Source organism: Ascaphus truei, chromosome 14 (assembly GCF_040206685.1).
Source record: "Ascaphus truei isolate aAscTru1 chromosome 14, aAscTru1.hap1, whole genome shotgun sequence".
NCBI lineage: Eukaryota > Metazoa > Chordata > Amphibia > Anura > Ascaphidae > Ascaphus > Ascaphus truei.
Genome location: NC_134496.1, coordinates 14,872,262 through 14,888,499, shown reverse-complemented (window position 1 = coordinate 14,888,499; position 16,238 = coordinate 14,872,262). Strand labels below are relative to the sequence as shown.

Genomic DNA, 16,238 nt, shown 5'->3' with positions numbered 1-16,238 from the left:
TATGGATACATTACCTGTGAGGGGCACGTTATGGACACATTACCTGTGAGGGGCACGTTATGGACACATTACCTGTGAGGGGCACGTTATGGACACATTACCTGTGAGGGGCACGTTATGGACACATTACCTGTGAGGGGCATGTTATGGACACATTACCTGTGAGGGGCACGTTATGGATACATTACCTGTGAGGGGCACGTTATGGACACCTTACCTGACGAAGGGTTATTCCGAAGCTCTGTTGCTGTTGCTGTTTGTGTTGCTGTTTGTCCATTCACTCTGCATAATAACATATTACTGATAATGTCATGCTACGTTTGGAAGAATGAGCCTGTGTGTGCCAGGGCCTGACAATTCTAGGAGTATACTAACAAGGCTGCTGACCCCTTAGTCCATGAGTAACCTCCTCCACTATTTCCTTACTGGAATTACCCTCGCTTGCTTCCTCCGGGCTGTAGTTGCTCACTTGGTGGTATATCCTGAAGGTTCTAGATGCCCCTTGGAGTATATGCTGCAGGTCCTAAATGACCACCCTGGGGGTATATCCTGCAGGTTCTAGATGCCCCTTGGAGTATATCCTGCAGGTTCTAGATGCGCCTTGGAGTATATGCTGCAGGTCCTAAATGACCACCCTGGGGGTATATCCTGCAGGTTCTAGCTGCCCATCCTGGGTGGATATCATGTAAGCTCTAGATAAACTCCTGGGGGTATATCCTGCAGGGTCTCGATGCCCACTCTGGGCTATATTCTGCTGTCTTTAGATGCCCCTGGGGGGGTATTTCCTGGAGGCTATAAATGCCCCCCCTGGGGTTTACCCTGAGGGTTTCTCTTCCCCTAGGAACAGACGAGTGTAAGGTGAGCAGGAATCTATGTGGACATGGAGAGTGTGTATCTGCCCCCTCGGGGTATCACTGCAGCTGTTACCCCGGGTATCATCCCCACCCCCAGAGGAAATATTGCATAGGTGAGTAACAATGAGAGGGTGAATGAGAGAGCGGGAGGGGGGGAGACGCCTGTTTATTGACAGTATCTGCCACTGTGTTATAGACGTCAATGAGTGTGACGGTGACCCGTGTGGCCCTGCACGGGGCGTGTGTCTCAACACGGCTGGGTCCTTTAACTGCCACTGTCACCGCGGGTACAGACTGCAGGTGACACATGGACAGCGCTCGTGTGTAGGTAAGAGAACGGCATTCTGTAAGGGTTCTTTAGTAAGACCTACCGGCTCAAAAAAGGGGGCAAAAGCAGTGCTAAAGGATTGCACCAGATTCATTAAAGGAACTATGGTTTGCACTGATTTTGCCAGTTTTGCAGCCATGAGACTTTAGAAAATAATCCAATTTGTGTGTCACCCTACTCTCTCCCCCTCCCTCTCCCTACTCTCTCCCCCTCCCTCTCCCTACTCTCTCCCTCTCCCTCCTCTCTCCCCCTCCCTCTCCCTACTCTCTCCCTCTCCCTACTCTCTCCTCCTCCCTCTCCCTACTCTCTCCCCCTCCCTCTCCCTACTCTCTCCCCCTCCCTCTCCCTACTCTCCCTACTCTCTCCCCCTCCCTCTCCCTACTCTCCCCCTCCCTCTCCCTACTCTCTTTCTCCCCCTACTATCTCCCTCTCCATACTCTCTTCCCCTCCCTCTCCCTACTCTTTTTCTCCCCCTACTATCTCCCTCTCCATACTCTCTTCCCCTCCCTCTCCCTACTATTTTTCTCCCCCTACTATCTCCCTCTCCATACTCTCTTCCTCTCCCTACTATCTCCCTCTCCCTACTCTCTTCCCCTCCATCTCTCTCTACTACTGTATCTACCTCCCCCTACTCTCTCCCTCTCCCTACTCTCTCCCTCTCCCTACGCTCACCCTACTATCTCCCTCTCCCTACTCTCTTCCTCTCTCTCACTCTCCCTACCGTTCCCTTTTCTCTCCCTTTCCTCCCTCTCTCCCTCCTCTCTTCCTCTCCCTACTATCTCCCTCTCCCTACTCTCTCCCTACTCCCTACTATCTCCCTCTCCCTACTCTCTCTCCCTCCGCTCACCCTACTATCTCACTCCTCTCTTCCCCTCCCTCTCTCCCTACTACGGTATCTCCCTACTCCCTCACTTTACCTACTCCGCCCCTCTCCCTGCTCTTTCTCTCATGCTCTCTCCCTCTCCCTATATTCTCCCTACTCTCTTACTCTCCCCCTACTCTCTCCCGCTCCCCCTACTCTCTCCATCTCTCTACTCTCTCCCTCTCCCTACTCTCTCCCTCCCCCTACTCTCTCCCCCTCTCCCTGCTCCCTCCCTCCCCCTACTCTCTCCCTCTCACCCTACTCTCTCCCCCTCCCTGCTCTCTCCCTATCCCTGCTCTCTCCCTACTCTCTCCCTATATTCTCCCTACTCTCTTACTCTCCCCCTACTCTCTCCCTCTCCCTCTACTCTCTCCCTCCATTCTCCCTACTCTCTTACTCTCCCCCTACTCTCTCCATCTCCCTACTCTCTCCCTCTATTCTCCCTACTCTCTTATTCTCCCACTTCTCTCTTACTCTCCCCCTACTCTCTCACTCTCCCCCTACTCTCTCCCTCTCTCCCTGCTCTCCCCCTACTCTCTCCCTCTCCCTGCTGTCTCCCTCTCCCTACACTCTCCCTCTCCGTGCTCTCTCTTTCTCCCTGCTCTCTCCATTTCCCTGCTCTCTCCCTCTCCATGCTCTTTCCCTCTCCCTGCTCTCTCCCTATATTCTTCCTACTCTCTTACTCTCCCCCTACTCTCTCCCTACTCTCCCACTACTCTTTCCCTCTCCCTATACTATCCCTACTCTCTTACTCTCCCCCTACTGTCTCCCTCTCCCTACTGTCTCCCTCCCCCTACTCTGCCCCTCCCCCTACTCTGCCCCTCTCCCTACTCTCTTCCTCACCCTTCTCTCCCTACTCTCCCCCTCTCCCTCACCCTCCTCTCTTCCTCTCCCTACCTCTCCCTCCACTCTCTCTACTCTCCCCCTACTCTCTCCCTCTCCCCCTACTCTCTCCCCCCCTACTCTCTCCCTCTCCCCCTACTCTCTCCCTCTATTCTCCCTACTCTCTTATTCTCCCACTTCTCTCTTACTCTCCCCCTACTCTCTCACTCTCCCCCTACTCTCTCCCTCTCTCCCTGCTCTCCCCCTACTCTCTCCCTCTCCCTGCTGTCTCCCTCTCCCTACACTCTCCCTCTCCGTGCTCTCTCTTTCTCCCTGCTCTCTCCATTTCCCTGCTCTCTCCCTCTCCATGCTCTTTCCCTCTCCCTGCTCTCTCCCTATATTCTTCCTACTCTCTTACTCTCCCCCTACTCTCTCCCTACTCTCCCACTACTCTTTCCCTCTCCCTATACTATCCCTACTCTCTTACTCTCCCCCTACTGTCTCCCTCTCCCTACTGTCTCCCTCCCCCTACTCTGCCCCTCCCCCTACTCTGCCCCTCTCCCTACTCTCTTCCTCACCCTTCTCTCCCTACTCTCCCCCTCTCCCTCACCCTCCTCTCTTCCTCTCCCTACCTCTCCCTCCACTCTCTCTACTCTCCCCCTACTCTCTCCCTCTCCCCCTACTCTCTCCCCCCCTACTCTCTCCCTCTCCCCCTACTCTCTCGATCTCACCCTCTCCCTCCTCTCACCCTCTCCCTACTCTCTCCCTCTCTCCCCCTCCACCCCCCTCCTCTCTGCCCATCCCTCTCTTCCTCTATCCCTCTTTTTCTCTCGCTCTCAGATATTAATGAGTGCTTGCGCTCTGGGGTGTGCGGAGACTCTCGGAGCTGTCTCAATTTTCCGGGTTACTACAAATGTGAGTGTCAGAGTGGATACCGACTGAGGAGCACGAGACCGCCGGTGTGTGAAGGTGAGAGAGAGAAGGACAGAGGGAGACAGATGGGGGAGATAAAGGGAGGGGGAGAGACACAACATGACACACACACGATGCACACACACATACCCAGAATTTTACTCACACAGAGTTCTGTTTGTGTTGCAGACATCAATGAGTGTTTGTCGCCCCTGCTGTGTGTGGGGGGACAGTGTGTGAACACTCCAGGCTCCTTCCGATGTGTGTGTCCTCCCGGCTACAAACTACACAACCAGCACATGTGTCAAGGTAACTATGTGTGTGTGTGTTTGTCATTCACTCCCACATTCTGTCTGTCTATGTGTGTGTGTCTGTCATTCACTCCCACATTCTGTCTGTCTGTCTATGTGTGTGTCTGTCATTCACTCCCACATTCTGTCTGTCTATGTGTGTGTGTGTCTGTCATTCACTCCCACATTCTGTCTGTATGTCTGTGTGTGTGTCTGTCATTCACTCCCACATTCTGTCTGTCTGTCTGTGTGTGTGTCTGTCATTCACTCCCACATTCTGCCTGTCTGTCTGTGTGTGTGTCTGTCATTCACTCCCACATTCTGTCTGTCTGTGTGTGTGTGTGTCTGTCATTCACTCCCACATTCTGTCTGTCTGTCTATGTGTGTGTCTGTCATTCACTCCCACATTCTGTCTGTCTGTCTGTGTGTGTGTCTGTCATTCACTCCCACATTCTGTCTGTCTGTGTGTGTGTCTGTCATTCACTCCCACATTCTGTCTGTCTGTTTATGTGTGTGTCTGTCATTCACTCCCACATTCTGTCTGTCTGTCTGTGTGTGTGTCTGTCATTCACTCCCACATTCTGTGTGTCTGTGTGTGTGTGTGTGTCTGTCATTCACTCCCACATTCTGTCTGTCTGTCTGTGTGTGTGTCTGTCATTCACTCCCACATTCTGTCTGTCTATGTGTGTGTGTCTGTCATTTACTCCCACATTCTGTCTGTCTGTGTGTGTGTCTGTCATTCACTCCCACATTCTGTCTGTCTGTCTATGTGTGTGTCTGTCATTCACTCCCACATTCTGTGTGTCTGTGTGTGTGTGTGTGTCTGTCATTCACTCCCACATTCTGTCTGTCTGTCTGTGTGTGTCTGTCTGTCATTCACTCCCACATTCTGTCTGTCTGTCTATGTGTGTGTCTGTCATTCACTCCCACATTCTGTCTGTCTGTCTGTGTGTGTGTCTGTCATTCACTCCCACATTCTGTCTGTCTGTGTGTGTGTCTGTCATTCACTCCCACATTCTGTCTGTCTGTCTATGTGTGTGTCTGTCATTCACTCCCACATTCTGTCTGTCTGTCTGTGTGTGTGTCTGTCATTCACTCCCACATTCTGTGTGTCTCTGTGTGTGTGTGTGTCTGTCATTCACTCCCACATTCTGTCTGTCTGTCTGTGTGTGTGTCTGTCATTCACTCCCACATTCTGTCTGTCTGTCTATGTGTGTGTGTCTGTCATTCACTCCCACATTCTGTCTGTCTGTGTGTGTGTCTGTCATTCACTCCCACATTCTGTCTGTCTGTCTATGTGTGTGTCTGTCATTCACTCCCACATTCTGTGTGTCTGTGTGTGTGTGTGTGTCTGTCATTCACTCCCAAATTCTGTCTGTCTGTCTATGTGTGTGTCTGTCATTCACTCCCACATTCTGTGTGTCTGTGTGTGTGTGTGTCTGTCATTCACTCCCACATTCTGTCTTTCTGTGTGTGTGTCTGTCATTCACTCCCACATTCTGTCTGTCTGTCTATGTGTGTGTCTGTCATTCACTCCCACATTCTGTGTGTCTGTGTGTGTGTGTGTGTGTGTGTCTGTCATTCACTCCCACATTCTGTCTGTCTGTCTGTGTGTGTGTGTGTCTGTCATTCACTCCCACATTCTGTCTGTCTGTCTATGTGTGTGTCTGTCATTCACTCCCACATTCTGTCTGTCTGTGTGTGTGTCTGTCATTCACTCCCACATTCTGTCTGTCTGTCTATGTGTGTGTCTGTCATTCACTCCCACATTCTGTGTGTCTGTGTGTGTGTGTGTGTCTGTCATTCACTCCCACATTCTGTCTGTCTGTCTGTGTGTGTGTCTGTCATTCACTCCCACATTCTGTCTGTCTGTCTATGTGTGTGTGTCTGTCATTCACTCCCACATTCTGTCTGTCTGTGTGTGTGTGTCTGTCATTCACTCCCACATTCTGTCTGTCTGTGTGTGTGTGTCTGTCATTCACTCCCACATTCTGTCTGTCTGTCTATGTGTGTGTGTGTCTGTCATTCACTCCCACATTCTGTCTGTATGTCAGTGTGTGTGTGTCTGTCATTCACTCCCACATTCTGTCTGTCTGTCTGTGTGTGTGTGTCTGTCATTCACTCCCACATTCTGTCTGTCTGTCTGTGTGTGTGTCTGTCATTCACTCCCACATTCTGTCTGTCTGTCTGTGTGTGTGTCTGTCATTCACTCCCACATTCTGTCTGTCTGTCTGTGTGTGTGTTTGTCATTCACTCCCACATTCTGTCTGTCTGTCTGTCTGTGTGTGTGTTTGTCATTCACTCCCACATTATGTCTGTCTGTGTGTGTGTCTGTCATTCACTCCCACATTCTGTCTGTCTGTCTATGTGTGTGTCTGTCATTCACTCCCACATTCTGTCTGTCTGTGTGTGTGTGTGTCTGTCATTCACTCCCACATTCTGTCTGTCTGTCTATGTGTGTCTGTCATTCACTCCCACATTCTGTCTGTCTGTCTATGTGTGTGTCTGTCATTCACTCCCACATTCTGTCTGTCTGTGTGTGTGTGTCTGTCATTCACTCCCACATTCTGTCTGTCTGTCTGTCTGTGTGTCTGTCATTCACTCCCACATTCTGTCTGTCTGTCTATGTGTGTGTGTGTCTGTCATTCACTCCCACATTCTGCCTGTCTGTGTGTGTGTGTCTGTCATTCACTCCCACATTCTGTCTGTCTGTCTATGTGTGTGTGTGTCTGTCATTCACTCCCACATTCTGTCTGTATGTCAGTGTGTGTGTGTCTGTCATTCACTCCCACATTCTGTCTGTCTGTCTGTGTGTGTGTCTGTCATTCACTCCCACATTCTGTCTGTCTGTCTGTGTGTGTGTCTGTCATTCACTCCCACATTCTGTCTGTCTGTCTGTGTGTGTGTCTGTCATTCACTCCCACATTCTGTCTGTCTGTGTGTGTGTTTGTCATTCACTCCCACATTCTGTCTGTCTGTCTGTGTGTGTGTTTGTCATTCACTCCCACATTATGTCTGTCTGTGTGTGTGTCTGTCATTCACTCCCACATTCTGTCTGTCTGTCTATGTGTGTGTCTGTCATTCACTCCCACATTCTGTCTGTCTGTGTGTGTGTGTGTCTGTCATTCACTCCCACATTCTGTCTGTCTGTCTATGTGTGTCTGTCATTCACTCCCACATTCTGTCTGTCTGTCTATGTGTGTGTCTGTCATTCACTCCCACATTCTGTCTGTCTGTGTGTGTGTGTCTGTCATTCACTCCCACATTCTGTCTGTCTGTCTGTCTGTCTGTGTGTCTGTCATTCACTCCCACATTCTGTCTGTCTGTCTATGTGTGTGTGTCTGTCATTCACTCCCACATTCTGTCTGTCTGTCTATGTGTGTGTCTGTCATTCACTCCCACATTCTGTCTGTCTATGTGTGTGTGTCTGTCATTCACTCCCACATTCTGTCTGTCTGTCTATGTGTGTGTCTGTCATTCACTCCCACATTCTGTCTGTCTGTGTGTGTGTGTGTCTGTCATTCACTCCCACATTCTGTCTGTCTGTCTATGTGTGTGTCTGTCATTCACTCCCACATTCTGTCTGTCTGTCTATGTGTGTGTCTGTCATTCACTCCCACATTCTGTCTGTCTGTCTATGTGTGTGTGTGTCTGTCATTCACTCCCACATTCTGTCTGTCTGTCTATGTGTGTGTCTGTCATTCACTCCCACATTCTGTCTGTCTGTCTATGTGTGTGTCTGTCATTCACTCCCACATTCTGTCTGTCTGTCTATGTGTGTGTGTGTCTGTCATTCACTCCCACATTCTGTCTGTCTGTCTATGTGTGTGTGTCTGTCATTCACTCCCACATTCTGTCTGTCTGTGTGTGTGTGTCTGTCATTCACTCCCACATTCTGTCTGTCTGTCTATGTGTGTGTCTGTCATTCACTCCCACATTCTGTCTGTCTGTCTATGTGTGTGTGTGTCTGTCATTCACTCCCACATTCTGTCTGTCTGTCTATGTGTGTGTCTGTCATTCACTCCCACATTCTGTCTGTCTGTCTATGTGTGTGTCTGTCATTCACTCCCACATTCTGTCTGTCTGTCTATGTGTGTGTGTGTCTGTCATTCACTCCCACATTCTGTCTGTCTGTCTATGTGTGTGTGTGTCTGTCATTCACTCCCACATTCTGTCTGTCTGTGTGTGTGTGTGTCTGTCATTCACTCCCACATTCTGTCTGTCTGTCTATGTGTGTGTGTGTCTGTCATTCACTCCCACATTCTGTCTGTCTATGTGTGTGTGTGTCTGTCATTCACTCCCACATTCTGTCTGTCTGTCTATGTGTGTGTCTGTCATTCACTCCCACATTCTGTCTGTCTGTCTATGTGTGTGTCTGTCATTCACTCCCACATTCTGTCTGTCTGTCTGTGTGTGTGCCTGTCATTCACTCCCACATTCTGTCTGTCTGTCTATGTGTGTGTGTGTCTGTCATTCACTCCCACATTCTGTCTGTCTATGTGTGTGTGTGTCTGTCATTCACTCCCACATTCTGTCTGTCTGTGTGTGTGTCTGTCATTCACTCCCACATTCTGTCTGTCTGTCTATGTGTGTGTCTGTCATTCACTCCCACATTCTGTCTGTCTGTCTGTGTGTGTGTCTGTCATTCACTCCCACATTCTGTCTGTCTGTCTATGTGTGTGTCTGTCATTCACTCCCACATTCTGTCTGTCTATGTGTGTGTGTCTGTCATTCACTCCCACATTCTGTCTGTCTGTCTATGTGTGTGTCTGTCATTCACTCCCACATTCTGTCTGTCTATGTGTGTGTGTCTGTCATTCACTCCCACATTCTGTCTGTCTGTCTATGTGTGTGTCTGTCATTCACTCCCACATTCTGTCTGTCTGTGTGTGTGTGTGTCTGTCATTCACTCCCACATTCTGTCTGTCTGTCTGTGTGTGTGTCTGTCATTCACTCACACATTCTGTCTGTCTGTCTATGTGTGTGTCTGTCATTCACTCCCACATTCTGTCTGTCTGTCTATGTGTGTGTTTGTCATTCACTCCCACATTCTGTCTGTCTGTGTGTGTGTGTCTGTCATTCACTCCCACATTCTGTCTGTCTGTCTGTGTGTGTGTCTGTCATTCACTCCCACATTCTGTCTGTCTGTCTATGTGTGTGTCTGTCATTCACTCCCACATTCTGTCTGTCTGTGTGTGTGTGTGTGTCTGTCATTCACTCCCACATTCTGTCTGTCTGTGTGTGTGTGTGTGTCTGTCATTCACTCCCACATTCTGTCTGTCTGTGTGTGTGTGTGTTTGTCATTCACTCCCACATTCTGTCTGTCTGTCTGTCTGTGTGTGTGTTTGTCATTCACTCCCACATTCTGTCTGTGTGTGTGTGTGTGTGTCTGTCATTCACTCCCACATTCTGTCTGTCTGTGTGTGTGTGTGTTTGTCATTCACTCCCACATTCTGTCTGTCTGTCTGTCTGTGTGTGTGTTTGTCATTCACTCCCACATTCTGTCTGTCTGTGTGTGTGTGTGTCTGTCATTCACTCCCACATTCTGTCTGTCTGTGTGTGTGTGTGTCTGTCATTCACTCCCACATTCTGTCTGTCTGTGTGTGTGTGTGTGTCTGTCATTCACTCCCACATTCTGTCTGTCTGTGTGTGTGTGTGTTTGTCATTCACTCCCACATTCTGTCTGTCTGTCTGTCTGTGTGTGTGTTTGTCATTCACTCCCACATTCTGTCTGTCTGTCTGTGTGTGTGTCTGTCATTCACTCCCACATTCTGTCTGTCTATGTGTGTGTCTGTCATTCACTCCCACATTCTGTCTGTCTGTCTGTGTGTGTGTCTGTCATTCACTCCCACATTCTGTCTGTCTGTCTATGTGTGTGTTTGTCATTCACTCCCACATTCTGTCTGTCTGTCTGTGTGTGTGTCTGTCATTCACTCCCACATTCTGTCTGTCTGTCTGTGTGTGTGTGTGTCTGTCATTCACTCCCACATTCTGTCTGTCTGTCTGTGTGTGTCTGTCATTCACTCCCACATTCTGTCTGTCTGTCTGTCTGTGTGTGTGTCTGTCATTCACTCCCACATTCTGTCTGTCTGTCTGTGTGTGTGTCTGTCATTCACTCCCACATTCTGTCTGTCTGTGTGTGTGTGTGTCTGTCATTCACTCCCACATTCTGTCTGTCTGTCTGTGTGTGTGTCTGTCATTCACTCCCACATTCTGTCTGTCTGTCTGTGTGTGTGTCTGTCATTCACTCCCACATTCTGTCTGTCTGTGTGTGTGTGTCTGTCATTCACTCCCACATTCTGCCTGTGTGTCTATGTGTGTCTGTCATTCACTCCCACAGTCTGCCTGTCTGTCTATGTATGTCTGTCATTCACTCCCACATTCTGTCTGCTGTCTGTGTGTGTGTGTCTGTCATTCAGTCCCACATTCTGCCTGTCTGTCTATGTGTGTGTGTGTCTATCATTCACTCCCACATTCTGTCTATCTGTCTATGTGTGTGTCTGTCATTCACTCCCACATTCTGTCTGTCTGTCTATGTGTGTGTGTCTGTCATTCACTCCCACATTCTGTCTGTCTGTCTGTGTGTGTGTGTCTGTCATTCACTCCCACATTCTGTCTGTCTGTCTATGTGTGTGTGTCTGTCATTCACTCCCACATTCTGTCTGTCTGTATGTCTGTGTGTGTGTGTGTCATTCACTCCCACATTCTGTCTGTCTGTCTATGTGTGTGTCTGTCATTCACTCCCACATTCTGTCTGTCTCTGTGTGTGTGTCTGTCATTCACTCCCACATTCTGTCTGTATGTCTGTCTATGTGTGTGTGTCTGTCATTCACTCCCACATTCTGCCTGTCTGTCTGTGTGTGTGTGTCTGTCATTCAGTCCCACATTCTGTCTGTCTATGTGTGTGTGTGTCTGTCATTCACTCCCACATTCTGTCTGTCTGTCTATGTGTCTGTGTCTGTCATTCACTCCCACATTCTGCCTGTCTGTCTATGTGTGTGTGTGTCTATCATTCACTCCCACATTCTGTCTGTCTGTCTATGTGTGTGTCTGTCATTCACTCCCACATTCTGTCTGTGTGTGTGTGTGTGTCTGTCATTCACTCCCACATTCTGTCTGTCTGTCTATGTGTCTGTGTCTGTCATTCACTCCCACATTCTGCCTGTCTGTCTATGTGTGTGTGTGTCTATCATTCACTCCCACATTTAGTCTGTCTGTCTATGTGTGTGTCTGTCATTCACTCCCACATTCTGTCTGTGTGTGTGTGTTTGTCTGTCATTCACTCCCACATTCTGTCTGTCTGTCTATGTGTGTGTGTCTGTCATTCACTCCCACATTCTGTCTGTCTGTCTATGTGTGTGTGTCTGTCATTCACTCCCACATTCTGTCTGTCTGTGTGTGTGTGTCTGTCATTCACTCCCACATTCTGTCTGTCTGTCTATGTGTGTGTGTGTCTGTCATTCACTCCCACATTCTGTCTGTATGTCAGTGTGTGTGTGTCTGTCATTCACTCCCACATTCTGTCTGTCTGTCTGTGTGTGTGTGTCTGTCATTCACTCCCACATTCTGTCTGTCTGTCTGTGTGTGTGTCTGTCATTCACTCCCACATTCTGTCTGTCTGTCTGTGTGTGTGTCTGTCATTCACTCCCACATTCTGTCTGTCTGTGTGTGTGTTTGTCATTCACTCCCACATTCTGTCTGTCTGTCTGTGTGTGTGTTTGTCATTCACTCCCACATTATGTCTGTCTGTGTGTGTGTCTGTCATTCACTCCCACATTCTGTCTGTCTGTCTATGTGTGTGTCTGTCATTCACTCCCACATTCTGTCTGTCTGTGTGTGTGTGTGTGTGTCTGTCATTCACTCCCACATTCTGTCTGTCTGTCTATGTGTGTCTGTCATTCACTCCCACATTCTGTCTGTCTGTCTATGTGTGTGTCTGTCATTCACTCCCACATTCTGTCTGTCTGTGTGTGTGTGTCTGTCATTCACTCCCACATTCTGTCTGTCTGTCTGTCTGTCTGTGTGTCTGTCATTCACTCCCACATTCTGTCTGTCTGTCTATGTGTGTGTGTCTGTCATTCACTCCCACATTCTGTCTGTCTGTCTATGTGTGTGTCTGTCATTCACTCCCACATTCTGTCTGTCTATGTGTGTGTGTCTGTCATTCACTCCCACATTCTGTCTGTCTGTCTATGTGTGTGTCTGTCATTCACTCCCACATTCTGTCTGTCTGTGTGTGTGTGTGTGTCTGTCATTCACTCCCACATTCTGTCTGTCTGTCTATGTGTGTGTCTGTCATTCACTCCCACATTCTGTCTGTCTGTCTATGTGTGTGTCTGTCATTCACTCCCACATTCTGTCTGTCTGTCTATGTGTGTGTGTGTCTGTCATTCACTCCCACATTCTGTCTGTCTGTCTATGTGTGTGTCTGTCATTCACTCCCACATTCTGTCTGTCTGTCTATGTGTGTGTCTGTCATTCACTCCCACATTCTGTCTGTCTGTCTATGTGTGTGTGTGTCTGTCATTCACTCCCACATTCTGTCTGTCTGTCTATGTGTGTGTGTCTGTCATTCACTCCCACATTCTGTCTGTGTGTGTGTGTCTGTCATTCACTCCCACATTCTGTCTGTCTGTCTATGTGTGTGTCTGTCATTCACTCCCACATTCTGTCTGTCTGTCTATGTGTGTGTGTGTCTGTCATTCACTCCCACATTCTGTCTGTCTGTCTATGTGTGTGTCTGTCATTCACTCCCACATTCTGTCTGTCTGTCTATGTGTGTGTCTGTCATTCACTCCCACATTCTGTCTGTCTGTCTATGTGTGTGTGTGTCTGTCATTCACTCCCACATTCTGTCTGTCTGTCTATGTGTGTGTGTGTCTGTCATTCACTCCCACATTCTGTCTGTCTGTGTGTGTGTGTGTCTGTCATTCACTCCCACATTCTGTCTGTCTGTCTATGTGTGTGTGTGTCTGTCATTCACTCCCACATTCTGTCTGTCTATGTGTGTGTGTGTGTCTGTCATTCACTCCCACATTCTGTCTGTCTATGTGTGTGTGTGTGTCTGTCATTCACTCCCACATTCTGTCTGTCTGTCTATGTGTGTGTCTGTCATTCACTCCCACATTCTGTCTGTCTGTCTGTGTGTGTGCCTGTCATTCACTCCCACATTCTGTCTGTCTGTCTATGTGTGTGTGTGTCTGTCATTCACTCCCACATTCTGTCTGTCTATGTGTGTGTGTGTCTGTCATTCACTCCCACATTCTGTCTGTCTGTGTGTGTGTGTGTCTGTCATTCACTCCCACATTCTGTCTGTCTGTCTATGTGTGTGTCTGTCATTCACTCCCACATTCTGTCTGTCTGTCTGTGTGTGTGTCTGTCATTCACTCCCACATTCTGTCTGTCTGTCTATGTGTGTGTCTGTCATTCACTCCCACATTCTGTCTGTCTATGTGTGTGTGTCTGTCATTCACTCCCACATTCTGTCTGTCTGTCTATGTGTGTGTCTGTCATTCACTCCCACATTCTGTCTGTCTATGTGTGTGTGTCTGTCATTCACTCCCACATTCTGTCTGTCTGTCTATGTGTGTGTCTGTCATTCACTCCCACATTCTGTCTGTCTGTGTGTGTGTGTGTCTGTCATTCACTCCCACATTCTGTCTGTCTGTCTGTGTGTGTGTCTGTCATTCACTCACACATTCTGTCTGTCTGTCTATGTGTGTGTCTGTCATTCACTCCCACATTCTGTCTGTCTGTCTATGTGTGTGTTTGTCATTCACTCCCACATTCTGTCTGTCTGTGTGTGTGTGTCTGTCATTCACTCCCACATTCTGTCTGTCTGTCTGTGTGTGTGTCTGTCATTCACTCCCACATTCTGTCTGTCTGTCTATGTGTGTGTCTGTCATTCACTCCCACATTCTGTCTGTCTGTGTGTGTGTGTGTGTCTGTCATTCACTCCCACATTCTGTCTGTCTGTGTGTGTGTGTGTGTCTGTCATTCACTCCCACATTCTGTCTGTCTGTGTGTGTGTGTGTTTGTCATTCACTCCCACATTCTGTCTGTCTGTCTGTCTGTGTGTGTGTTTGTCATTCACTCCCACATTCTGTCTGTGTGTGTGTGTGTGTGTCTGTCATTCACTCCCACATTCTGTCTGTCTGTCTGTGTGTGTGTTTGTCATTCACTCCCACATTCTGTCTGTCTGTCTATGTGTGTGTGTCTGTCATTCACTCCCACATTCTGTCTGTCTGTGTGTGTGTGTCTGTCATTCACTCCCACATTCTGTCTGTCTGTCTATGTGTGTGTCTGTCATTCACTCCCACATTCTGTCTGTCTGTCTATGTGTGTGTGTGTCTGTCATTCACTCCCACATTCTGTCTGTCTGTCTATGTGTGTGTCTGTCATTCACTCCCACATTCTGTCTGTCTGTCTATGTGTGTGTCTGTCATTCACTCCCACATTCTGTCTGTCTGTCTATGTGTGTGTGTGTCTGTCATTCACTCCCACATTCTGTCTGTCTGTCTATGTGTGTGTGTGTCTGTCATTCACTCCCACATTCTGTCTGTCTGTGTGTGTGTGTGTCTGTCATTCACTCCCACATTCTGTCTGTCTGTCTATGTGTGTGTGTGTCTGTCATTCACTCCCACATTCTGTCTGTCTATGTGTGTGTGTGTCTGTCATTCACTCCCACATTCTGTCTGTCTGTGTGTGTGTCTGTCATTCACTCCCACATTCTGTCTGTCTGTCTATGTGTGTGTCTGTCATTCACTCCCACATTCTGTCTGTCTGTCTGTGTGTGTGCCTGTCATTCACTCCCACATTCTGTCTGTCTGTCTATGTGTGTGTGTGTGTCTGTCATTCACTCCCACATTCTGTCTGTCTATGTGTGTGTGTGTCTGTCATTCACTCCCACATTCTGTCTGTCTGTGTGTGTGTGTGTCTGTCATTCACTCCCACATGCTGTCTGTCTGTCTATGTGTGTGTCTGTCATTCACTCCCACATTCTGTCTGTCTATGTGTGTGTGTCTGTCATTCACTCCCACATTCTGTCTGTCTGTCTATGTGTGTGTTTGTCATTCACTCCCACATTCTGTCTGTCTGTGTGTGTGTGTCTGTCATTCACTCCCACATTCTGTCTGTCTGTCTGTGTGTGTGTCTGTCATTCACTCCCACATTCTGTCTGTCTGTCTATGTGTGTGTCTGTCATTCACTCCCACATTCTGTCTGTCTGTGTGTGTGTGTGTGTCTGTCATTCACTCCCACATTCTGTCTGTCTGTGTGTGTGTGTGTGTCTGTCATTCACTCCCACATTCTGTCTGTCTGTGTGTGTGTGTGTTTGTCATTCACTCCCACATTCTGTCTGTCTGTCTGTCTGTGTGTGTGTTTGTCATTCACTCCCACATTCTGTCTGTGTGTGTGTGTGTGTGTCTGTCATTCACTCCCACATTCTGTCTGTCTGTCTGTCTGTGTGTGTGTTTGTCATTCACTCCCACATTCTGTCTGTCTGTGTGTGTGTGTGTCTGTCATTCACTCCCACATTCTGTCTGTCTGTGTGTGTGTGTCTGTCATTCACTCCCACATTCTGTCTGTCTGTGTGTGTGTGTGTGTCTGTCATTCACTCCCACATTCTGTCTGTCTGTGTGTGTGTGTGTTTGTCATTCACTCCCACATTCTGTCTGTCTGTCTGTCTGTGTGTGTGTTTGTCATTCACTCCCACATTCTGTCTGTCTGTCTGTGTGTGTGTCTGTCATTCACTCCCACATTCTGTCTGTCTATGTGTGTGTCTGTCATTCACTCCCACATTCTGTCTGTCTGTCTGTGTGTGTGTCTGTCATTCACTCCCACATTCTGTCTGTCTGTCTATGTGTGTGTTTGTCATTCACTCCCACATTCTGTCTGTCTGTCTGTGTGTGTGTCTGTCATTCACTCCCACATTCTGTCTGTCTGTCTGTGTGTGTGTGTGTCTGTCATTCACTCCCACATTCTGTCTGTCTGTCTGTGTGTGTCTGTCATTCACTCCCACATTCTGTCTGTCTGTCTGTCTGTGTGTGTGTCTGTCATTCACTCCCACATTCTGTCTGTCTGTCTGTGTGTGTGTCTGTCATTCACTCCCACATTCTGTCTGTCTGTGTGTGTGTGTGTCTGTCATTCACTCCCACATTCTGTCTGTCTGT

At 48.4% G+C, this 16,238-nt stretch overlaps 1 protein-coding gene across 1 annotated transcript in view; it reads left to right on the top strand.

Moving 5' to 3' along the window:
* The window catches only part of LTBP3 (latent transforming growth factor beta binding protein 3), an 83,003-nt gene that overhangs the window by 49,546 nt on the left and 17,219 nt on the right, over positions 1 to 16,238 (top strand). Inside the window, exons 12-15 of the mRNA XM_075569384.1 lie at positions 842 to 967; positions 1,051 to 1,182; positions 3,707 to 3,835; positions 3,968 to 4,087. Coding sequence (XP_075425499.1) covers positions 842 to 967; positions 1,051 to 1,182; positions 3,707 to 3,835; positions 3,968 to 4,087 — 507 coding nt within the window. The remainder of the gene's footprint in view (positions 1 to 841; positions 968 to 1,050; positions 1,183 to 3,706; positions 3,836 to 3,967; positions 4,088 to 16,238) is intronic.